This window comes from Phasianus colchicus, chromosome 4 (assembly GCF_987193195.1).
Source record: "Phasianus colchicus chromosome 4, bPhaCol1.hap1.1, whole genome shotgun sequence".
Taxonomy (NCBI): Eukaryota; Metazoa; Chordata; class Aves; order Galliformes; family Phasianidae; genus Phasianus; species Phasianus colchicus.
In genome coordinates, this window is record NC_143439.1 from 55,046,441 (window position 1) to 55,072,435 (window position 25,995).

The 25,995-nt window shown below is 37.8% G+C and overlaps 1 protein-coding gene across 5 annotated transcripts in view; it reads left to right on the forward strand.

Moving 5' to 3' along the window:
• CCDC149 (coiled-coil domain containing 149) overlaps window positions 1-25,995 on the forward strand; it is a 51,922-nt gene that overhangs the window by 21,045 nt on the left and 4,882 nt on the right. For 4 of the 5 annotated variants that reach the window (XM_031588433.2, XM_031588434.2, XM_090139597.1 and 1 more), the window contains exons 5-11: window positions 4,880-4,996; window positions 6,430-6,602; window positions 8,054-8,126; window positions 9,737-9,821; window positions 10,988-11,132; window positions 17,580-17,656; window positions 22,689-22,796. In XM_031588433.2, the coding sequence (XP_031444293.1) occupies window positions 4,880-4,996; window positions 6,430-6,602; window positions 8,054-8,126; window positions 9,737-9,821; window positions 10,988-11,132; window positions 17,580-17,656; window positions 22,689-22,796 (778 nt within the window). Of the gene's footprint in view, window positions 1-4,879; window positions 4,997-6,429; window positions 6,603-8,053; window positions 8,127-9,736; window positions 9,822-10,987; window positions 11,133-17,579; window positions 17,657-18,976; window positions 19,010-22,688; window positions 22,797-25,995 lie in introns of all 5 variants that reach the window. The other variant, XM_090139599.1, reaches the window with a different exon arrangement.

The following is a 25,995-nucleotide window of genomic DNA, read 5'->3' on the forward strand; positions in this document are numbered from 1 at the left end:
CAATTTATTTTATTGCTAAATTTAGCAAGTTATGTGGAACATTGCTCAAAATCTGCCATTTGGTATTAATCAAACTCCTGTTGTCTCTGTTAATTGAAATATTTAAACTCATGCCAAATGTGTGTAACATTCACAGCTGGAGCATATGCAGAAGTACCATCAGAGATCAAACTAGTGGAAGGTTGAATTTGAGACCAGTTGAGTCAGTTTGCAAAGTAAAAAGTGAAACATGAAGTGATAACTTTCCTTCTCCAACTACCTCTTTAAAGTTACAGGATATAAATGTGAATAAAAACTGTTTTCTTTCAATTGATCAGGTTAATTTTGTTCTTTCCATTTTATTTTATTTCAAACTTAAGTATTTTGTGATAAAGCAGTTTTATGCATTGTTTGTCACAAAGATCTTTAGAATGCAAATGGAGTTGTTGAAATGGCCATATGAGACCTGAATTTGTCACGTGTGTAACATTCAGTGTAACTTGCTCAAGTCTTCAAAGGATTCCCCAGGTACTTTTTGTTTGTCTATTGTTTGAACTATACTACAGCATTAGAGGCAGTACCATTCTGCAGAACCAATACAGCCTTTGCCACACCAGTCCTGAATTGGTAACAAGTGTTTGTTAATCCAGACAGAACACAAAGGTAGTACAATTAAAGCATACTTAAATATCAAGGTTATGTACTTATTCCAACTCCTTCTCAATACATGATGTTGGTAATACAGAATCTACTTCTTTGTGCTTGAAGTGGCTTTGTTCAAACCTGTCTTACAAATTAATTTGATAGTAGCTGGTTGTCGTTCTGATATCTGTATTGTCAAAGTAAATTTAAATTCATGACTCTCATAAGGAATGGAATACAGAAAGGGTCATTCTGCCCACTGTGCCCCTGTTCAAAATGTGCAAAATAGTGTATCACTAAATAAAGGGGGATGGGGAGTGGTGGTCAGGAATTACATCAGACAGGGATTAATTTAGACTGGGATTTTCATTTTTGGAACACATTATTTACTTTACTAGTAAATGAGAAATAAAGCTTATTTTGAAGCCAGGTTACATGTTTTGAAGTGGCCCCCCAAAAAACATTGCCATCTCCCTGAGGGGTTTAATGCTTCCCTCCTGTGTCAGATTTTTCTCCATTCCAACTTTGGTGATAAAATTCTACGCTTGTTCCTGAAGCCATTCTGTTTTGCTCATCAGTTCTCCTGTACTGGCTGTTGGGTTACTTCAGGCACAAAGTCCAAATAATATATGGTATATAAAAAAAACAAAGAACTATAATAATTTGCTTGTTCTTACATTCTTCCTCTGCATTCTGCTCTCTGCTTTTTCCAAAGTGAGGGAGGGCATCCTGCCCAGCTGCTCTACGTCAACCTTACTTCTGGCAAGAGATGAACAAACAGCTGCTTTTGCAGCAAGTGAAGCTGCTTATGGATGAACAATTCTGCCTATGTCTGAGCAGGGGTGACTCATGCAGGCTTTGTCACTGAATGGCAAGAGCTTTGTAGGGCTAAAAAAGAAAGAAAAATCTTTAAATATCGCACATTAGCTCTATTGATAAAGAAATGTATTGATGGCTTGACTTGTTTTTAACTGCTTTCATGTTTGCTGCTAGTTGGGTACAGTTACTGGGATTAGTAAGAAGACCTTGCAGTGATTGCATGTTACCTTTTTTTCAAATCACGTTAAGTATGTTAATAGGTAATGACAAAGTACTTGAATTTGACTTAAGTAGACCAGTTTTTTTCCATTTAGTTTCAACCAGAATCAAATAGACAGAAATAAAACTTCTTTAGGCGGTCTCTGGAAGGGTTTGTTGCTGCAGTTTCAGAAATACAGCAGCAGTCAGACTGCAACACTCCAGCAGCAGATATCTAAGACTATTTATTTTTATGATTGATCACAATCTCTTATCAGCTCTGAAACATGAAAACTATTCCATGTTTATGATACAGTCCTTTTCCTTTCTAACACTGACAACAATACTTGGAGAACAATTACTGAAACTTTGAGTGAGGGTAGTTAGGAGATCTCATTCTTTCTCATAAGTAGAAGAAAATGGAAGGTAGGAGAGAAACTGGAGGCTTCTGGAAGACTAGATGACTCAGTTGTCTTCACTTGTATTCCTACCCACGCAAAGAAATGTAGGCTGTGGAGGGCAGTGCTAAGTGGAAGGAAGCTGCATGGGAAACAATAGCTGTGGTATTACTGACAGTTTGTTATTGCAAGGCAACAACAGTGCAGAATGTTAAATGTGGTGCATATGTTTTGGCAGAAATGGGACTTAATGTTGCAATTTTGCATAGTTCTCATCCACTTCTTAAGATTTTATAGGCAACTTAGGAAAGATAATGGCTGTCAGTGACTGTAGCTAAACATGATGGTTTCTGCCTTCCATGAAGAACTTACTGTCTGTGCTTATTTTCCCTTTTTCCTTCTCATGTTTTGTAGATAACCAGGGACATAGAACATTGGCACAGACGTTATATTTTGTCTCTAGCTGGCACAGCAGCTCTTGCAGTGAAACCTCTCTGAGGCATTGTGTTATTGCTGCTACTTTATGAATAACTATTTTAGCTGACACTGATCAGGAGAGAAGTGTAATATATAAGCAATACAGACTGGTGGCTTGCAGCATCACAGTGTTTGAGTTAACAATATGCTGGTTCTTGACAAACAGGAGATACCTCTGTTGAGGTGCTGTTAACTCCATTCTGCTCTGCTGTGAATGCTGTTTGCAGGTTCCTGAGGGGCAGCATTAACCTGTTCTGTGTCTGCAAAATGAACTTGAGTGATTCTTTACTCGGTGATTTCTGAATGATAGAAATAAAAATACAGCAGCCAGAGGACAAGTGTATAAAAATTATACTAAAGCACTAAAATATGAAACAAACTCTTAACCCTCTGGCATAACACTTAGTATATGTTTGGGTCACAGAGTTTTAAGTGGGAATTTTACAGCAGGTGGTGCTGCCTTGTGAGGCTTTTGCAGTGCAGAATTAAAGGACTTGGCCTGTTGTGCCCTGCCAGCTCTCTGATTGGCTGGCTGCCTGGGAGAAGCACTGTGTTGTTTTATGGATTGGTGTTTTACTTTCTTTTATCTATGTTGTACTTTTACTGATGGAATTTGGGGTTCTCAAGCATTCTTTTTGTAAGACTTCATGCTTTTTTTTTTCTTTATCTCAGACTTCTTAGTAAATAGTTTTCGTTTTACTGGCAGACTGTTTAACCTTCCAAATACTAATTGCTCACGGATATAATTGCATCCGATGATCACCCCTCCTGTGCAGGAGGGATGCTGCTCTTAGCACAGTCGCAGCCCTGATACATTCCCAGCCCCGTGCTGCAGTGCTGCAGGCACCGAGGCCTTGGTAAACTGCAATCCCCTTTCTATTTCCAGCTGTTTTGAACAAGGTTGAGTCTTAAAATGTTACTGCATTTGTTTCTTGCTACCTTTCTTGCTGATTATCTCAGAGAAAGATTATAGAAATGTAATTATTCTAACTGCATTAAATCACGTCATCATGCCTTTTGCTTATTGACCTTTTAGTCTTTAAAAAAATAATTCCATAGCCTTGAGATCATTCCAGAATTTGCTAGTTGTCTTCTTGACTTAATAGTTTGCTATTTTTTTGGTAAAGAAATTAACAGGAATTGTATCTTCTACAATCCACTCAACCTTCCTGACTGTGCAGTATTTTTTTGGTGGGGAGAGGGAAATGTATTCCCCAGCATTAGTTTTGGGGGCAGTGCTTCTCCTGAACAAGTGAGCTGCCTATCAGATAGAGTCATACAAACTCCACTGGATTGCACTAAACTGTAGGTGAAATAAGCAGGGAAGGTGATTTTGCTAACCTGTCTTGTATCAGCAGGATTTTAATTAGCATGTTGCAGCTACAGTGACTGGCATCCCATAAATACCAAAGACAAATTTTAATGTACCATCTTCTACTTCAGAAGATTGATTTTTTTTTTCTAACTTTGCACTGTAATGATGTACATTAATTCCTTGGTACAGTCAAATACAGGGAAACTCAGGCTGGTTATCATTGTGAGCTTCTGCAGTCTCTGTGGAGCTTCTACAAGTTAGGCCCTGGGGAGGCCATGCTTTTGCCTGGCTGTGCACAGTATAAGCTGAATGCCATATAGAGTCTTATTTTAATACTTGATAATTCTCAAAGGTAGTTCCTATCTGCCTCAGATATTTAATACAGCTGTGTATTAATTCAAGGCAGGCTATTTTCAGCGAGCGCAAAGCTGATGAGTTCATTAGCTTCTTGCATATCTTGGCCAAGTTGTTTGCTGTTGGCCCATTTCTTTGTTAGTTTTTAGCATGAATTAACTTTTTTGAAATAAAAAAAAAAAAGAGCAGTAAAATTTATAAGCAGTTGTTAATGCAAATTTTGCACCAGTGTAGCACAGTGGGATTTTAAGTGGCATAGGTAAAGTGATGTTGAGCGAACTACTTCGTGTCTTTTTTTCCCTTAACTAGGAAACTTACTTTCTGCTGCAGATAATTTTATGATCCGAATATGAAAATGGCTTTATGAGAATTGTCTAGAATTCGTTCCTGTCACTTCTAAAAATCATTGACCACATGTTTGTGTTTATTTGGTTTTTCAGCATTTGGACATTTGTATACTCTGATGATTATTGTTGCGGGATGTAATGCAGCACCTTTTATGCTCGGAGAGTTTGACAGGAATTTTTTCCTGAGAACAGAATTAAGCCCTCAGCTAGAAAATTCCATCTGGTTTAAATAATACCAGCTATTTGGCTTGGAAGAGATGAAATCTAACAGCCTTACTTTGTAACCTAGAGGTACTCTGATGCTACAGTCTGTGATCTCTTGCTTACGAAATACATCTTTATCATCACAGCTCCTTCGAATGACAATAGCAAAGCAAAGACTTGGAGATGATGAAGTTGGAGCTCGCCACTTTGCAGCACATGAACGTGAGGATCTTGTTCAACAACTGGAGAAGGCTCGAGAACAAGTAATAACAAAATAACACATACTGTTGCGTTTTATAGACCTTGCCTTATTGCAAGTAAATGGCTGTTTCCCCTGCGTTCTGAGACTGGTACCACTGTCTACTGCTGCAAATAGTGGTAAAGGTGTTGGGATTTTTACTGGGGCATTTCTTACTGAGCACTAATTTAAGCTTGTGTAAGAGTGAGATTTCTGATCTCAGCTATTTCTTCTCGAGATTATAGATGCTCTTTTTTGTCATGTACAGTATCAACAGCTTGTGACAATTGAGTATTGGCAATGAAAAAGACTTTTTAGTGAAAGCAGTTTAAAATGTAGTATTCAAAACAGTATATGGTGGTTAATGTATGTCCTATGAATCAAATTTTCCGTAGAAGATGTAAGTTTGTTTTCTTTTCCTCCTGTATCTTAGCCATTCCTTCCTCCCTTTTGATAAAATATCAATATCACATACTGTGCATTATCCAGCCCATCAGGCGCTTTCCCTAAAAGTGATACATAGCTTTCTGAGCAGTTCTGGATTTTTGTTTTCCTTTGATCCTGTGCTCGTTCCTAGCAATGGCAGTTCTACCCTCAATCAGCCATTCTGTGGTCTGGGAAAAGGTCCAAGTTTCTCATTATTCTTCAGTTTACACATCAAGTGCATTACTGCCTTAGTTTACCAGGAGGACTTTTGCCTATTCTTACTCCTCTTCCAGTATGATTCCTCTGTGATCTCTGTCCCCAGGTTCTATGTCTGTTCAGCTTGTAGCCTTGTTGCCTGTTTTTCTGTTGTCTTTTTCTAGTTCATCAGAGTTTTTTGATCAGCCCATGGAGAGTTCTCAACTTACTGCAGACTTTATTCAACATTTTTTTTTGTTTCCTCTCCTTGGAAATTTGAAGCTCTGTGTCCCTGAGTGTTCTTTTAATTTCTTTTACCCTTTTGCTTAATAGCAGGGCTCACCCTGTCAATTCCATGCTGGCTTATTTTTTTTTACTTCTTTCAGTTCCTTTTCTTACTGTATGGAGCTTTGTTGCTGAAAATCTTATAAGTAGTACAAATTCCCACTTACAGACTTTCTTTTAACTAATCTTCCGAATTTGCCTAGTTATAATTTGTTTCAGTTCATTCTCAGAGACCTAGATGTTATGTTCTAAAACTAGCTTAGTATGTTTGTAGCAAGATTATAATATGAATTAAGATTTCTTTTGCTGTTATGTGTTAGTTATTCTGTAGAAATTTTGTAAAACAAGTCTAACTGCTAAGGTTATTTAAATTCAAATGAATAGAATAATAACAAAATAGGATAAAAGTACCAGAGTTATGAGCTTTGGAAAGACTGTACAAAATCCATCCTGATCAGAGACGTAGTGCTTGATTATAGATGCTTTCAGTTTGGTCACTGTGCAGTCTTTTTACTAGACTCCAAAACAGTGATATGACTCCTTTCTTTTCAGATTGAGGCTCTGAGACATGATCTTCAATCTGCACTAGATGAGTTACAGGATGTTAAAGAAGAACGCTCTTTTTATCAAGATAAGTCTGATAGACTAAACCAAGAACTCAATCATGTTTTAGGAGGGCATGAAAACCGTATCATTGACATAGATGCTCTCTGTATGGAGAACAGGTGAGTGCATGGCACACCTCACTGATTCCTTAGAACTAGTAGCATATTGCTTCAAAAGGAGCACCAGGAAGTGAGTCACAACAAAACCTTAAAGAAAACGCAACCAAAAATTACAACTGAAAGATTTGGTCATTTGTTTTGACTATTTTGTTTCTGCTGTAACTAACCATCAAAGAATATTGGGAAAGTTATGCTGCAGAAAATTAGTAATGCTGTTTTATTTGGCTACAAAGATGTAAGTGATATTCCCTAATATGTCTTGTCTTGGGCAAGGAAGAGAAGTGCAGGCCTTTTATTCCTGTCACTGTATGGCACTAAAACCAAGAGCATTAAAAATCGGTGTCTTAAGGAACTCATAGGGAGGTGCAGTGGGCTAATCCTGAATTGTAAATAGGGATTTCAAGTACACTGAGGTACCATTTTTGGACATACTTCTCACCATAAGGAGCGATTGTCAACAAGGTGTGATTTTCCAACAACACTGTACTTGTGAAGTCACCCATGTAGGTATTCTTGCCACTTCCATGGGGAAAAAAAAGTTTTATGGTTTCCACTAAGATCAACAGAAGAGACACTGGGAAAATCATAGCAGTACCTCCCTTAATGTCAACAATTACCTTAAAGCGAACCATAGAGACTTGGTCAGGTAGGAAAGTGTAAAACCAGATGCTTCCTCCCAGCATTTTCATTTTGTTCTGTTTTATGTGGTCTATTAGTTCTGTATCAGTTTAAGCCTCCTCCTTCTCTGGGTGTTGATCCCTTTTTTTTTTTTTTTAAATAGTTAAATTGTTACAGACCCTAATGCAGGGGTGGTTGAGCTGTGAGAAAGAAGATATTATATAAACTTTTTATGCATTAAAAAGTACTTCTTGTATGGAAACTGCTGTCTAACCAAAGTGCCTAAACTTTGTGAGGAAGAACAGTATTGTTTTAGTTTATGTACATCATCTTTCAGCTGTTAGATTTTACATTCTGTGATTACTAATGGGAAGTACCATGTGAATTGAGTAATAGTGCAATGCAAAACCTCTGCATAGTTGAGTCTTGTTTTGGCATACATATGAATGTTAGGTGTTCATCTTACCAACTTTCAAGTTCAGAGAAGATGAGTAAAGGTTTTCTGACTATTTCGTCTAGACATAAATATATCATTCCAGCTTCCCTTAACAAAAACCTGAAGAACTATGTAAAATGGTTGTGCAGGATGCTTGACAAATGTAAGAGAAGGGCAGCCTACTTTTCTGATGCAATTTGTTTCCTTGCCAAAATTGTTATGGGGTCAAAAGCAGTAAGATCTTGTTATTTTATCCCTCAGAAAGCTGCAAAGGGAAAAGCATTCTCAGTAGCTAAAGGAGGAGTCATTCCAAATAGTAAAGAGGAATATTTGAGGCAATAGTGAAGGTAATGTTATATGAAAGATCTCTTTTTTTTTTTCTTTTCTTTTTTTCCAGGTACCTCCAAGAGAGATTAAAGCAAATTCAAGAGGAAGTAAACCTTCTTAAGTCTAATATTACTAAATATAAGGTAAAATCCTCTCAATGTACCTATCATCTCATCTGTGCTCTGTTGTTCGTGGAGATTATTGTTCATTCTCAAGTTTGTGTGTATTTAAATAAAATTGTGCCTCCAAAGAAAAATCCCCCATTAACACTCTGACAATATTAGCACATATGTATTGTACATGCTCAGTAATCTTCCTTTTATAGACTTCTCAGCCAGTGTAGTACAAAAGTGGTACCCATTAGGGGGACTTAGAAAAGAGAATGAAGTGACCTTTTTAAGTTCTGTGACACCTCTTGGGGAGGATGTATGGGGGAACTGCTGAGTCACGGCCTGAACCACTGATCACCTGAAGTGAGCACTGAGTCAGCCATGGGAGCACAAGTGAAGGCAGTGCAGCTGTGCTGCCAGAAGGGATGGAGCCTGGCTGCACCTCTCATAGACCCCATTTAAAGGCAGACTGCCACTGGGGGAGGATCTCTTTGTGGAGATCTCTTCCTTTGAAGTTTTCTACTGCAAGCCTACGATGTGGGTGAGCGTTTCATTTTTGATCGTCTCTTTTCACCATGATAATCTTTCTAACTATAATCCTGTAAAATGCCATCCTAACCTCGCCACTCTTCTAGCTGTACATTCGTTAGTCGTGCAGGAGGAGGAGCCTGCTGTGGATGAAAAGTATCAGGTCATGTGTATGGGAATGAGTGTGTCTGTGCTCCCATCACAAACAGGTCTTGTCTTCCTGTTCCCTAACAGCGTCACATACCCTAATGAGTGCTATGTCTTCATTATTACTTTGTTCCTGAGTTAAGATATATATTCTTTTGTATTAACCCTTCAGGACTGAACTCCGAGGGCAAAATATTCTTGCTCTTTCTTGCAGTCAAGCATTATATTATCTTCTGATGTGATTTTGGTGCACAGGAGGAGAGATCTACTTGTCATGGGACAGGATTGTGTATCTAGGACTGTCAGTAGGGCTGCTTAACCATCTGGGTCAATGTGAAACAGCGTGCTTTTTGTGCATGAGCAAAATTCCTGAGAGTACTGCCAAGTCTGTGTCAGTGTCTGTTCGTGCTTGTGACATGGGTATCTTGGAGCATAAGCATCTGGTATTATGGTGGTATCATGGACTTCACAGGACAAACTGGACTCTTGTTTCTGGAGCATTCTACTGTGAAGTCCTGAAAGCCTGTATGTCCTCCTGTAAGGCTTCTAGAAGCTCTGGTAATGGAGTTTTGAGGTTTTTTCTTTGAAGCCTATCCAAAGAAATGCTGGGGAAAGACTGATTTTGTTCTCAACTGATACTCTCTACAGAATACTACAGTATCTTCACTGGCACTCATGAATTTGAAAATATGCTAGTCTGAAAAATACACGAGGGTAGGGGAGGGATGGGGAGACTGAAGCACTGTGATTTCAATGTGGCAGAATGAGTCTTTTAACATTGCAGAGATGGTTTTTGCTGTAATATTCTGGGAAGATCACACTCCTGTAGGGTACTATTAGTGTAGCTTCAGGCCTGTGAAATTCTGAGACCCAAATCCAAAGTTTCAGATTTTTACTCCTAATAGAAGGAACAAAGTAGAACTTCTGACCTGCTGTTTTACTGAATAAGGTATTTGTTGTTTCCTTAGAATGCATTGGAAAGACGAAAAAATTCGAAGACTCATAGTAGATCCAGTAGCAGTGCTCTGACTGGAGTCCTGTCTGCAAAACAAGGTATTAATAAACTCAGCGTGGTGTTGCGTGTCTCAATGAATTCATCCCTTCTTATTTCTCAATTTCAGTAACACTTTCCTTACCAAACAAATAAACATATTTATTTTCTGTTTATTATCAGGCGCTAACTTTTCATAATTTTCTCATTTGACTTGATAAAAAAAAATTTGCCTTTTGAGTATTGCTTTCTCTTTTGTTATTCTTTTGCCATTTATGCCCCCCCCCTCACCCCCCAACCAGTCAATTGGATCAAATGCATTTTTGTCTTATCTCTAAGCCTGTTTGCAACGCTGACTTTTCTTTGACCTCACTTTTCTATTCAGTCTCTTTCCTCTGCTAACAATGGCAATCCCAATTCATACTCCAATGAAAAATCTATTGATGGATAGAGGGGGGGCCCTAAATTAGGCTTTCTACTCCTATTTTGGGGAGGTTTTACATTCAGATACTTTGCAAGAAGTTTTCTTTTCCCATGTTTCTTTGTGGGAAGCAAAGGGGTGTAATCTCCCACTTCAAACAAAGAAACAGAAATAGTGAGCTGAATACTGGAGAAAATTCTCAGTGCCAAACAGTATATCTTGTTAATATGTTCATATACACACAGGTCAGATCAGTATTTTTTTGTCATGAGAGTTAAAACTCATTTTTTCCTTTTTTTTTTTTTTTTTTTTACTCTTCTGCATGTACTTGTTGACCTGCACAAATATAAACAGAGCCGCATTCTAGTTATAGAAGTTGATGACACTGGTGAACTTTGTAATTTGATTGAGAGGTAAACAGGCTCTGTACTACAAAGGAAATTCTTGGATGGCTGTTTTCACATCAAATGGAAATAACCTGAAGTATGTAGCCACTGAGCATCTTTTCTCCAGACTGAACAATCCCAGCTCCCTCAGCTGCTCCTCACAAGGCCTGTGCTCCAGACCCAAAACGTTTCTGCCTATTCTTACTCTGGCAGTTGGTGTGGATTCTGAACAGTCAGTTCAGAAAGCCACTATCTTTATGCCAGCCCTATATTATGTTTCTGGTCTTCTGGGTTTGTTATTTGAAGGAAATTATATATGTTAATTTAAGTAATGACAGTAATCCTTTAATGCTAAGTAAATGTTTGTGTGATGTCTCTGTGCTTGAGAAGCCAAAATGCTTTTGTGTTTTTAATGTTACAGTCCAAGAGTTATTGTCTGAGGATCATGGATGTAGCCTACCAGCCACGCCACAGTCCATTTCAGATCTCAAATCACTGGCCACTGCATTGTTGGAAACAATCCATGAAAAAAACATGGTCATACAACACCAGAGGCAAACCAACAAGTAAGTAGCATTACTTTTAAGTAAAACAGAACTTACTAAGCTATGGAAAAGTCATAGTTTTGGGAGGAGTTTCAGGGAAATGGGAAGGAATTTTCACAGAAAACTTGTCATTGCTAACAGGTGGGTGGGTACTGTGGATTTTAGAACTGAAAATAAACTATGTGTTTGGAGAAAATAATATAGTTCAAAGAGACCTGACTGCCACTGCTAGGCAAGGACTGATTTACTGCTCAGGTTAAAGACAAACCATAGTAAATCATTTGGCTTCTTATAATGAATTGGCATTTCTTGCTAGTAATCTGTAGAGAGGGCCAAAGAAAAGCAGCCAGGAGGATTGACACCCTTGAAATGGAGAAGATAGATCAACTGTTAAACATTGGAGGAAATAGAAAATGTTACACCTAGCAGAGAGTATGAGAAGCCTTAGTGACATTTGTTACAGGCTAGTAGCCTATGTGTTGTGGATGATGGCTGTTGCTCCTATAGTTACTTGCCAAAAGTTTTAGAAGAGAAACACAGTTACATTGCTACCATGTGATTTCTTAAAATTCTCCTTGAAACTTCAGTTCAGATTTGTTTACCTTTAGCCGTTCTACTCATCAGTAGGATTTATTGTATCTTGTATAACATCTATCATGGCACGATATAATGTTTTTGACACATTTTCTGACATTCTGATGTTATTGTCCTTAAGTAGTGTATGAAAATCAGAGCTAGGAAGTGTTCCTCAATTCTATGCTCAGGTTTTCTGGTTTTTTTTCTGTTTTTTTTTTTTTTGTGTGTGTGTGTGTGTGTTTTAAGGGGGCTTTTTGCAACACTGAGTCACTACTGGTAATCAGAGATTATTCAGACTTCTCAAAAGCACATCAGGACCAGATGTCAGAAACAGGCAGCTATCTTTCGTGAAAGGAAGGAGTAGCTCTGAAGTGAACTGTATTGCGCTAGAATAGATGATTCATTTTGAAAATTTGTAACTATGATACTAGGCAGACTTCACTGCATAGTTCTTAGGGATGTGGCAGCAGAAGTGGAGGAGCAGTTTATAGCCACTCTTGAATACTCTTGAGAAAGTAAATGCCTAATCAGCTGAAGGGAGACTAAAGTGAGAATGTAGCCCAGCTCCAACTGATGGCTGCTCAGTCAATTCATGCTTTTAAGGCTGTTGTGAAATGCAAGGTGAGCTCCTGCACTGAGCAGCATAAATGAGGAGTCTGCTTGCTCCCTCCTTGCTGCTAATGTAATATCAGAAAAAACAGTAAGAGAATAACTCTTGTTATTCCAGTCTTTGTCTTTTACTTTCTGATACTGCGTCACTTCCTGGTGCTGTAATTTGCATACTCCTGACTATAACCATAGCAAGCTTCTTTTTTAATTTTACATCTCTTGCAGTCCTTTAGTCTCTCAAATGTACTGGTGGGATGATGGCTTTACTTTCTGGTAATAATAACTCTATTTTCAACTACTGTGTATAGTTTTTTTTGAGACAAGTCTTCACTAAGAGATACAGTTATTTTATCTGTGTGCCCAGCTGGTATAACCCTTGGAATAGAGATTGGATGTGTGCACAAAAACACATTCGGAGCTGGATTTTGTGACCAACAGGAGATAAAATCTTAGAGTGGTGATAGTCCATCTCTATCTCGAGGAAGAAGCATGCTTAGAACTTTAGTGTGCTTTGGATGCCTCAAAAGAAAAAACAGAATGGTAAATACTGGGCAAGTTGAGTGAAAGGCCTCAGGAACACTCCTGTACAGTACGCTTGTTCTTTTTTTTTTCTTTTTTTTCACCTTTGGCTTTTAGTTTCATTAAGGAAGCTTTTAAGTAATTGGGAGGAATGGGAACAACTTCATGTAAAAGCACCTGAGTCACAAAAGGGTTAAAGTGAAAGAGGGCAATGCAAATGGGACATCAGGAAAAAAACATCCTTGGTTTCAGGTGCATTAGCTGGTTGCTGAGGACACTTAATTGCTATTTCAAAAGTTAAGAGTGAAGTCTGATGTCTTCTGAAATTTAGTAGAAAACTGTTCAATTAATTGGTGCAGGTTAGATGTGAGATTTAGGTTGCTGCACAATTGAATAGGCAGGTCCACAATCTTGACACTAGCAGTAGATCCATTCTTTTGCTGAAAACATTGCTGTATTCCAACTAGGAAGTTGAGAAGCAAGTGGAACTAGAAAAAAATGTTATGACAAAAATGTCATAAATCAGAATGTTGAAGAATTCTCCTTCAACCTTTTTAGTGTGTTTGTCAAGCTTTTATTGTACAATGTTCTGAGAACACAATTAATCACACAGATTGTTGTGTGAAGAAGATGAAATTGGTTAAAGAACATGAGATTTTGGAGTGGTTGTTTTATTCAGGAAAAAAGTTATACATTTGGTTTATGATAGGTATTTCATCTGTTGGTGATTCTGTTACCAGTAAATGGGACTCTTCAAGACTGTTATTTCCCTCCCACAAGTTAGCTTACTCCAAAGTCATAACCTGTTTTCTTGCTTGACTATTGAAACAAGGCTATTTAACTTCACAATAACACTAAATTCGTGTTTTGATTAATGGAAATAATAACAAGACAGTAGGTTTTCTTCTGGATGGATTGTAATTTGAGTGTACAGTTGAAGTTAACTTTCTGCTATTAGCCAGTTTAAAACAAATATCTGTTTTCACTTGCTCTTGAAACAGATGCACTTTGATTATTACTGTTTTTCTAAATATCTGGTATAGTAAAACGAAGTTTGGGACTAAGTGCCTACAAATGAAAGGGCTAAGTCCAGCCTGTAATTTTTTTAGCTTCTTTTTTACAAGAAAAAGGCCTACAAGAAAGCTGGAGATGGAGTCTTTATCAGGGAGTGTTAGTGATAGAACAAAGGGTGATGAATTTGAACTAGAGGGTATACTAAGATTAAATATAATGAAGAAATTCTTCACTGTGAGAGTGATGAAACACTGGCACAGGCCACCCAGAGAAGCTGTGGATGCCCCATTCCTGGAGGCATTCAAGGTGAAGTTGGATAGGGCCCTGGGTAGCCTGATTTAGTGAATGGCAATCCTTCCCATGGCAGGGGGATCGAAACTAGATGGTCTTTGGGTCGGAAAGGATCCTAAACTGTATTATGATTCCATGATTAAAGAGATATATAAGTTATTTAGAAAGAAGATGGGTTGGTTTCCCCATATGATCGGTGCTGCTGCTAATTTTAAGTAACATCCTTTTTCCTTACAAGCACATCAGCTTAATTTGAAAAAAGAAGTTTTAAATGAATTCTGTATGCAGTAATGTATTGCAAGACTAAATAGTTAAATAAATGTGAAAATAAACAGTTCTAACCCTTCTGAGAAGTGGATAAAAATCTTTTTCGCTTCCAGCAATAAACAGTTTTTTACATTGGTTTTTTTTGTTTAGTGCAATTTATTCATGAAATTGCCAGCATTCATGCAAGCCAGATGAGCTTCATAGTTGTTCTCCTGCTTAGACGTGTTACACTAATTCTGTTATTTCTAAAGAACTAAAAAGCTTGCCTCAACCTGTGAATAAATGTTTCCACGTGATGTGTAAAACTAGATAAGTTATTGTGACAGACCCTATTTATGGGTGTTTGGAAGATTGTGTCTATATGAAGGTATATGCCTTCTGTAAGTAAGTCTAAGTTAAAGATGAGTTTGAGTGGATCTCAGGTACTGTAAATCAGAACAGCTCCCTTGAGATTATGCCTGTGCTGGGAAGAGTTGGAATTGCCAGAAGGATCTTCTGTGTTCAGGTGGGAGCCTTGTTGTTGTCACCTGAACAATGTATTTCTCTAAAGCCTTATCCTGGAGGGAGGTTTGGACAAACTCCCTTGTTACATTAAGCACATAACCAGAGAGCAGTGGGAATAGCTATTGGCATCTTTGTCAGTGACACAGTCCTTCCATTTTCTTTAAAGGATGTGGTCTGTTGTTGCTAGAGAGGGGAAAACATTTGGGAATTGGATGCTAGCAACCCACACAGCCTCTTCAGAAATACCTGCTGTTCCAGGCCAGCACAACTTAGACTTTTCATAGCATATATCAAGATGGCAAATTATTTGGAGGGACACAGGGAAAAGGAGAAACTGGGGACAAACCATGTTGTTTTCAGGATTTTCAGTAAATGCTTTCATTAGCACACACAGCTTTATGTAGGATTAATTACTCTCATGCTTCTCTTCCAGTAATGTGGTTTGTAGCAAACTAGAATCATGTTCTATAGATGTGCTCTGTGCCTGAATGAAAGGACTGTGGTTAAGGATTGTCCTCTCTTTCTGCTGAGCAGCATTCATTGCTGCAGAATGATCCTTTTACATGAGAACCTGCAACAGAGATTTAAAAGAAAAAATGCTCAGGATCTCTTCTGAGGCTTCAGTAGGAATTACCAGGATAGTGTTGCACAAAAATCTTTAGAATTGCTGTAGTACAGCAGATAAATGAATTATAAAGTTTAAGAGAAGCAAGAGAATTGCTGTTCTCTAAATAATGAGAGAGGAGCAGTAACTGAACTTAATGTAGAAGGTCAAGTTAGTTTCGGTCTGTGATACACCTAGCTGATGTCTTTTCCACCTTTTCTGTTCTGGACCTACTGGTGAGACACTTATTGAAATAACCAGTTTTCTTTTTTCCTGGCAAAAGTGCAAAATCGCACCACGTTTGTAGTGACAACCATTACCTGCATCAGCTTTGTTTTGTTGGCTCCCTCACAAAGCTAACGTACTGGAAGGAGTATTTCACAATTTGTCTTTCTTCCCTGTCCTTAAGCCAGGGGAGTTCCATATCCTTCAGCTGACCTTCAGTGGGCCCTCAGGCCAGCACAATGCACAGGGCTATGAAAACAAAGTTAATAGGACTGAGTCCCTTGTACCAGAAGGAAGCGTTCTGAAAGCGAAATCTAGTCTCGAGCAGTTATTGGAAAAGGTGGTAATAGATCTATCATAGCCTTGGTAGCCTGTTTGGTTGCTGACTTTCACTGGAGAAATAACTGCTGCCACATGTCTTTTCTCCTCTGCTTGTAAATGTGATGGGCTGTTTGCTTTCTAATTGTTGTATATCCCTGTACCGCCCTGTGCTTGCTTTGATGTTCATTCTAAGGTTTCTCTTTTACAGTCTCCCTCTCAAATTGTTATTTTTGTAGTCTTTAAAATACTTAAAAGCTTTTATTATATCATTGCAGAGCCCTCACACTGGAGAATTCAAAAACGCATAGTCCTTGTTAATCAATTTCTCTAGCCCGTTTAATATTTGCTGGTTTTGCTGTCCTTCTTGACCCAGATTCTGTCATTCTGTCAGTAATGACATTCCCAGTATGCTCAAATGTTTGCAGCATAAAGCCCTAGGTGGAGAGCATGCAGTGCAGTATTACACAGTTCTAGTGAGCTTGGGAGGATATTGTTGCCTTGCTGTGTTGCAATATACTGCTTCTCAGCATTCAGTTCAAATTTAACTGACTTATCCTGTTGCTGTAATTTGATGAGTACAGCTTGCTGTCCATTATCTCTGCTGTCATGTTTGGAATTGCTGTCTCGTCTAGCTTTTTCACTCTGTTGAGTATTGTTTGGGATTTATTTAGAGACTTTTGATTCTAGGAGACTTGCTGTGCCTGTGAGAGAAACATTTTCAAAAATTCATTAGAAAAAAAAAGAGCTTTGCAAGATACGAATCTCTCATTTGATCTTGGGAGAGAATTAAGTCTAAAAGTTAAATCCAGCAGGAGAGCTAACTGCAAATAGTATTTATTTAGGAATCAGATATAAAAGAAGAGATGACCCACGAAACGCAGTGAAAACAGAGCTGCTGAGTGGTGAAAGCACTAAAGAGCTTGAAGCTTTTTAGTAAATAAGACAACAGTTCAGAACCTAAAAAGGCTGTTCTGTGCTGTATTAAGCAATCTTACCGACAGACAAACCCTTGTAAATAAGAGTAGGCCAAAGCTGTGCCTTGGGATTGCTGAATCAATCCAGATGTTGTCTTGAGTTTTGCACATTTTGATTGCATAGCTGTTATCTTCTGATTTTAGCAGCGGAGAAAGTGAAAGTAGCTGGGAAGAAATAGTTGCAAGCGAAAAAATAGAAATACTGGGAGTTGCTATTCTTAGTCATTAGCGTTATGCAAAGATTGAATGTCCAATTAATCCAAGATTATTTTTTTAATCTTTCTTGTTCTTTTTTGTTTGTTTGTTTTAATTTTTAATCATGATATAAATTAGGCAGCTATATTTTGCTCTCTCTGAACTCTGGGGGAGGCTGTCCAATGCCATTAGTAAAAATCAGTAAAATTGTTAACTGGTTTACTGCACTAATTAAGTAACAAGTACAAAATTCAATTGCAGTCACACAAACAATTAGGCTTTGGTTACCTTAATATAATAGAGAATCACATTTCAACTGAATGTCCCTGACTTCTGTTCTTGTTTTCTTTTCTTTTTTTTTTTCCAAAGAATTCTAGGTAATCGAGTGGCGGAACTAGAAAAGAAATTGAGAACCTTGGAAATTGCTGGCTTGTGGAGTCTTCCAGGTCAGTAAAAATTCAGGAGATTGGCTTTTGTTATTTAATTTTCAAGGGCATATTCGCATTTAAGAAAAGCTTGGCTGTAGTGTTTTAATGACAGTTATTTTGTGAATGCACTGTTCTGTGTGCTTGCAAAATTTGAGGCCTTCAATAAATGTTAAGTTGAAGCCAAAACTCTCAAGGCTCTTTAAGCCTTCTTTCAAATATGGATACTACAAATAAATTAAATACTGGAAATAACAAAATTTTCTCCATAATTTGCAGGTTAAAAAACAAAATTAGAACTATTTTATTTAAACCATTGTTTAAGATGATACACACAGGATATTAAACATGACGTTTTTCAACAGATTTATATATTGACTTTGTACGTCTTATTACTTCCATGAATTTTATTGCTGTGTTTTGTAATATTTTTCTGTAGAATGTTAATCTCGGAGAAACTGGAAATGTAAATGATCTGAAATTTTGTAGTCTGTCCTTCCAGAACAGGATTATTCCCTATAGCATCTTAAGTATTGTACTTGGTTTTGAATTACACAAGTAATGGGAGATTAATCTGCTTCCTAATAGACCTTTCTCTTAGGAAAATGAGCAATATTTAATTTACATTTACTTCTTGCTTCTCTTCTCCCCATTACACTTAATTGTATCTTTCTTAACCACTGTAAATTATATTGTTCCATTGTTGGTGTTTGCACCATTAGGCATTGTTGTTTACAGCTTCCTATCTTGGGGTGGGAACTAGCATGGGTTAGACTTAAACTTATTTGGCTCTTTGTTTTTGTACCTAAACATTCCATCTAGAAGGAAACATTTGACAAAGCTGAAGAGATGTGAAAAACTAGTGTGGTTTAGCTTTCTGGCCTAATATTGTAGGTATTCTGAATCACCTTTCTGGAACTGGCTCTCTCTCTCATTGATGCTTTCCAGAACTGAAGGTCCCAAATTTCTTCCCATGGCTTACTCTTCAGGTAGTCACCTCATATGCATGGAGCGCTGAATGCCTTTGTCCCAGGGGGGCAGGTGTAACGTTTGTCAAGACTCTGCTGATGTAGTTCTGTACATTAGCAAAAATAATGTATCATAAACCTACCGAATTAATGTGCTGTAGGGATTTTGTCAGAAACAGAACCATGAAATTAGTACACTAACAAAAGCAGCGTTTCTAATCTTTATAAAATGTATTTAAAAACAACAACAACAACAAAAAGGAACAAATGTGGGAACAAATGGCTCCATTGTTTATCTGTGGAGGTAAGACATACATTTAATATTTATACATTAACAACTGTTTCTTTCCTTCCTTTCTTTTGCTGCCTGAAGGCCTGAGCTACAATGTCTCAGTGGGATTTGGGAGTAGGTTCTGCTTGACATGTATATTTTTAGTAACTTATTTTAGCAGTACATTAAATATTATCTCTGCATGTAAATAAATAGAAATGTTATCTAAACATTTTTCTATCTGTCAGATTAAGATGTTTAGTCAAGTGAATTAAGATGACCACAAGAGAAATAGAGGCTGCTCTACAAAGCAATTTGTTTGAAGTGAGGGAAATAGTAAGAATAGATCATCTTGGAATTTTACACTGGACTGTGTGTTCTGTCGAGCACCAAGTTTGGTTTGTTGATTTGCTGCCTCACTTTTAAATTAGGAGTGTAGCTTTGTTTCCAAGTGCGCTGTAGTTCCAAGGTGGTCACAGAGAGCCTAGTAAACACTTCTCAGGGTGTGGAAAGCTACTGCTCCATGAAAAGGCAGTATGAAATGGATAGAGTAGGAAGTCTCATAGTAGGCTCTGCAGTTGAATGCTAGGTTGGGCAAAGGGCAGAACATGGAGGATATCTCACGGAAGTTATCTAGGCAGTCTCAAATTGAAAGAGGAAAAAGCTTTATTTGACTGTGAGTTGAACTTCTTGTCACTGGAAAAATATGCAGATAAAAGCTGATGTTTAGTCTACCACTGAAAGGAACACACATTACAAATCATAGAGTTTTAATTTGAAGTTAATGTTCCTACTTAGGCATCGCTGTCCATATAACATTTATAACATCCACTGATACCGTGGAGTTAATATCTTCCAAATTGTGTTAATAAATGATATTAGCAAGAAAGAGCTTGACTGCCTCTAATTATTTTTGTTAGGTGATGTATTTGTCATCCTGTTTTTATGAAATGCGTGAATGAACAACAGCAAAGCTAAATCAAGAGCAAATGTGTATTTTATTTTTGAAATGGTGAAATGGTTTGTGTAGGTTCAGTTTCTGTAAAAGTTCTGCCTATCACAAACTTCTCAGCTCCCATGTCTGGAAAAATGGGCTGTAATTAAATGAATCTATTGTGAGGTTCACTGCTAAATAGAAAATAATCTTGGGCATAGATATATCTCTGATTTTCATTTTATGAGACCATTTGTTTTAAGAAATAAGTAGAGAAAGTGATGTTTGCAGAAGCGTTTAATTCTTTGCCTTGTCTTACATCCATCACAGCTGGTTCAAATATGTTTAGTATGTTCAGCATTAATACAGAGGAAACACAGTTTATTACTCTTACAAAAAGATGTCACTAGGTACTCAGATAAGTAATTCTCTATTTTTATAAATCTATCAGTTCGCGAAAATTCCAGATATCCACTAAAGAAAAGACTAAGAAAAGATTCAGCTGTGACTCAGCCTTTTTCTGTCTGGGATGATAGGAAAGTTTCTGTGCTGCCTCTTCCTCTGCAGTAATCAGCATGAAGCAGTGATGAGGTCAAATTAATGGGCACAGCAGCTGCTGTGGAATAGGGCAGTTCACAGAGCAGAGGTTATGAGTGGATCCTCAAGCCTGAGAATCTTGTAGAGATGTGTGCTCCTCCTGGAGAAGAAAACAAATTAATTTATTCCTTTTGATAACTTAATTGTCCCCTTATTTTGAGATCTCTATATTTTTCATCAGAGTCCTTTTAAAATCCTTTAAACAGGGGAGATCTGCACAAAGCAGTATAGGTTATAAAACTGAGCTTACATGGCAGCTAATTGAAAGTCTTCATGTGCAATCCAACTTCAGATAATGATTCACAGAATATGCTACAGCAACAGCCATGTCCCTCCTTCATGAATGGATGTGAGTCACTATTAATAAATAATATGCATTGGACTCTTTGGGCCACATTTGTTGCTGAGCTGTGTGGATACTGAACTTGGCTCTATTTTCTGTAACTGGGTTGGTTTTCAGAGAAAAAATCTGAAAGCGAATGTGTTTCCTGTGTAAATTTTGGCTGGAAGTCAAGTCATTTCTTTTCTGAAGCTTATGTTGCAATCTTCTATCTTAGGCTTTACTATTTAAATCTAACAACTACTACCAAAAAACCCTCTCTGCTTTCCACTTAACAGTTGCATCTCCCAAAATTCTTTATTCATAGTCTGTTAGTTTGACCACCTCTGTTGGACTTTTTTGGTCCATTTGGCTTTTGACTATATACACAGAATTTCTTCAATGTTACTTTGAAGTGCATTTTTCTAGGGTTTATTTCTGCACTTTAAAGTTGCCATCTGATTTCTTTTGGCTTTATTTTTTTTTTTCCTTTTAATTAATTTTGCCTTACACTTAGATGCAAGGGCTCTGCTTTGTTAGTTTTTTTTTTATTACTTACTATAGTGAAGCAGAATTCTGATGCATACTTGATAGTGGAATCAAAGCTTGACAAGGTCATTGTTTTTAAACCATTAATTACATTCGTATCACTGCAGTATATACCCCAACATTATAAGGATATTAAAAAGTCATTAATACCTTCAGTATCAAGGTAGTAACAGGCAGTGCTTTCAAAAGCTGTTAGAAATGGAGCAGCCCAGTTTGACTCTGTGAGAACAGCTTGACTTTCATTCATTCTTGGGAGGTTCCAGAACTTTCTTAGTGAAGGATTTATTCAGGGTATCTCCTGACCTGGTGCTCTTTTGAAAGACTTTGTCTTGGATGGGTGATTAGATTTAGGATGCTGCCTTAAGGTGAAATGTACAAACAGATTTAGAGGAGAGAAGTGGTTGTTACATAAATGTCCATTGTTATGGAGATAAATAGAGCAGTAGCTTGCCACCTTCCCAGCCATGAGTTATCAGTTGACAGTTGTTCTGGAGGCCACTCAAGCACCATGCTTAGCTGATCTTGCAAATTTCCTGCCATCTCCCCTCTAGGTTTAAGGTAGTGTCAGTCATTACAGACATGAGTATCCTGAACAGTGGAGGACTTCCTAAAGGGTCTGCAGGTGTTGCTTTCTGTATTGCTAGAATATGTAAAGGCTAGGCATATACAGCAGAGTCCTTAGCTGAAGAGTTTCTTGCACAATTTTCTCTGCAAAAGAGCTGGAAAATTGCCCTCTTTCATTTGGCTTGAAACAAAAATATTCAGAAATATTTGAGGAGTTTTCAGATTAAAATCCCTCCTGTTCCCCAGCAATGTATGCTCTCTCTGTTCTGTCCTGTCTCCTAGTTAAGCTAATCTTTAATTTTTATTCATTTACCTCTTTATTTTAAGGAAGTGTTGTAGGACAATATGTGTTAGCCTGTAGTGTAAAATTACATATGTAACATCGGGCGGCATGGTATGTCCATGAAGTGGTAAGAAAGTGAAGAATTAGTGCTGAACACCCCTGGCAATAGCATGCAAATGATCCGTGTTTTGGTTTCTAGCCTTACCCAAAATTAATTTTTCCAGTTTTTTTTGGTATGATCTGATTTGTAATATTCTGAATTATATGGCTAATGCAATTAGCTGTATACAGCACCCGCTCTTCTTTCAAAGGTTGTCCTCTACTTGATATTAAAAGTTAAAATAAATTATTTTTCAGTGTTTAACTTGCATATCCCAGTTCCAGGATAGAGTACTTTTTTCAGTACTGTAGAAGGATCATTTGGGATGCTTTTTCTGTTCTGTACTTCTTTTCATAACAGTGCAGAGAAAAAAAAAAAAAAGTTAAATGGTAGGATATGTTTGCGTGTCATTAGTGAACAATGAATGTAATTGGTGAATTAATGGTTTTAACACATTCCTTGTTTCAGGTGGAAAGGATACGATAACGTTCAGTGATGCATCCTTGCCTGTTATACAGCGGTCTAGGTCACCCTTGTTAGCATTTACTGATAAGCCACAGCAAGCAGAAGTACAAGGTGAGCACCTGAAGTATAAGGAACTCGATGAAAGCTGGGCACATATTTCTTTCCAAATAAAAATAAATTTTCATGCTGGGATAGCAGAAGGCAAAGTTTTGGTGCTGATGGAGATTGAGTAAATCATCCACAAGGGAAAGGGACAGCTGGTCCCAGTACATATAGCAAAGGAACCACTGGAAAATGACTGTTGAAGAGATTGCACAATGCTAGACATCAGGTCATACGCTTCAAAGAATTTTCCTGCCAGATAACTTGATACTGTGAGAAGTTATTTGTGCCATCTATGTTAGCCTCCTGCTTTTTTTCCCTCTGTTAAAATGCACAGTAGGAAAGCAGTCTGTGGAACTGGCATAGCAGTCTGCTGCATTATAGCTGATATCTAGATGAAAGGCTTCCTGATTGCGCCTGTTAAATTGAAATATCCCCCTCGTTTTCCTGGAGAAATTGACTGCTTTTTTATAGTCTTGCATGTGTTTTGTTCAAAACCTTCCCCAATAGCAAGCTTTTACACCTCTCCAAATTCAAGCTTTATGTGACAGTAGCAAAAAGATAGTGTTTTTCCGATAACCTCAACTTTTTCCTGAGTTTTTCATAATAGATGGGAGATGGATTATTACGCTTGCCTTTCAGCATTTGGGTAAGCTCTTTAACAGCATAATATTTTGGTATGCCCGGATCTTGCTCAGCAAACCATGAAGCATCATAAACAATTTATTCATTAGTCCTGAAACTAAATAGAATGTGGCCTAATTTTGACTTTATTATCCGTATTATCATCTGATAAAACCTGACAGTCAGACTGATTGTTTTTATAATCTTGATCAGCTGATATTTTTTGCTAAAAATAAAGTGAAACTATAACAAATAGATCTCCAGCCGGTAATAACAGCTCGTAAGTATTCATTTTTTGCCAGCTTAATCATTGATTTTTAATTAAATCTGCAGTTACTGAAAGTATTTACTTGGTGGTATGTTATTTCCTTTATGTATTTGTCCTAGGTAAAGTTAGTATACAGCTTTGATTAAAGCTGCCTGTCAGTTTTCATCAAACCCTGTTTCTGTTGCTTTGTTACCCTGCCAAGCTTTACCTCTAGGCTGAAGCTTACCATGCTGTGCTTTCTACTGCAGCTTTTGTATAAACCACGTAACTTTTTCATGTTTAGTTTTGATGACGACGTTGTTGTGTTTTAAGTAAACATTCAAGAATTTTATACCTATAATTAATAGACAAGGAAATTGCAAGCTGGGGAAAAGGTTTCTCCTGTGAGAAGTTAGGTTGGAGTTCCCACCCCATTCTGAATTGTTCTTGTCTGCTAAAAACAACAAAAAAAGAACAGTGATTCTGTTGAGCTTTCTTTGTGCTACTAGTGTAGGTAAAACTGCACCTGCTGTTCCTTCTAGATAATATAAACTTGGAGGGAACAAAACTTGAAGCAGGGAGGAAAGGAAGGCTTTAAAGTGATGGGAAGGCTAGAATAGATAGGAGTTGAAAAAGATAAATTCTCCATGAGGAGGAACCTCCATCTAGCTCAAAGCATAGGAGTGAAGAATGCAGATTCTTACAGTGAAAGTAAGATGTGGTGATAAACACTAAAAGGAGGATGAAAATTGTTCAGAGTATGTGGAGGCAGTGGGTGAACAACAGGATATCAGGCAGGAGCAAAGCTCTAGACAAAGGAAGAGAACATGAAAAGAAAACAGCCATGGAGAGAACATAGCCAAGGATTAGGACTGTGCCAATCATCAGAAGAACTAGCTTCCAGTTGGTCACCCTCTTTACCCCTCCTCATTTCATAACTATAATAGAATCACAGAGAAATCCTGTGTTTAAACTGCAGTGGATTAAGAAATTACTGCTCTGCCTGCACATACAGCTTGTTTTTAATTTGCATGCAGCACAGCGTACCTGATAACCTGAAGTGGGAACTCATAACCCACCTCTCTGACAGATTAAATAAATGAGGACAACATTTCACTTGTGTTCTGCACAGAGATGACTGCCTGTTGTTGAGTTTTAGGAGTTTGGTGTGTGTTGCAGTTTTTAATCCCTACAGTGTGTTTCCGAAGCAAGGAGGAATGGGGTGACTAGGAAAAACATGGGAATGTGTTCATCAGCCTTTGCTTACCAAACAAGCAAGGCCTTTAATTTAGAAGTATTTCAGAAATAAAAACAAAAGACACTCTTATTTTACTATCAGCTGAACGATCAGTTAAGTGACAACAGATACGTGTGATGGAAGTGAAATTCTTGCGTATCATTAAATACTAGGCCCGATGTCCTGTCAGCACACTGTGCTCCTTTAAGCATTACCATTGCTATTTGGTGTGTGTTTGTCCCAGGAAACCTTTTCAGCCTTTGAGTTAACATATAGCAGAAATTTCTGATGAAGAATATATGTCTGATGTTGCTTTAGTTATATCTACGGATAATCAGAGGGTTTTTTCAGGCTTTTTTGGTCTAATCTGTCTGCTTTCCCTGATCTCATCAAGTCCTGCTGTAGTCTGTACTTGTTATCATCGTTGTAGTTAAGATGAGTGATAGAAGTCTGTAGGGTGTACTGTGCAGTTCCTGTGAGAAAATGCCTGATGACATACTACAAGCATATGAATTAAAGTCTGTCTTTTGACACAAAGTCTTACTTAATCCAATCTGCCCAATATCCAGTGTTGTGTGATATGCTGCACTTGAATGCTGGAGCTGTTAATGAACTGTTTCCCTTCTGTTGTCATTGTCGCACACTTTATATCTGTTGCATTGGCTGTGCACCATCTCAAGCCTTCTCTGAAGACAAAAGTGCTGTTTTGCTATGAATTTTTTCTGGTGTTGTGGTGCCTTGAAGCAAGTTGTCTTCACAAAATTGCAGCAGAGTGGCGGAATGGTGTAGGAAGAAACTGAGGTGCACAGAGAGTAATGTAGCATCCCTACTAATTTTGAGTGCCAACTCGGGGTAGCTAAGTTTTGACTGTTGTTCAAGTACTTCAAGTGTGTGTGTTTGTATATATAAAGTGAGCACAGCAGTGCTGCAAGTCAAGCTCCTTGTTTCCAGCTGAGCGCTCAGATAATGAGGATTAGATCCAGTGGGTGATCACCTTTTGAAATTTAATTTATCCCTGCCTTTTCCACAGGCCTAAATCCCATCTTCCTTAATGGTAGTTAGAATGTCCCCTTCGTGCCAACCTTGTCTCTCTCACTCCA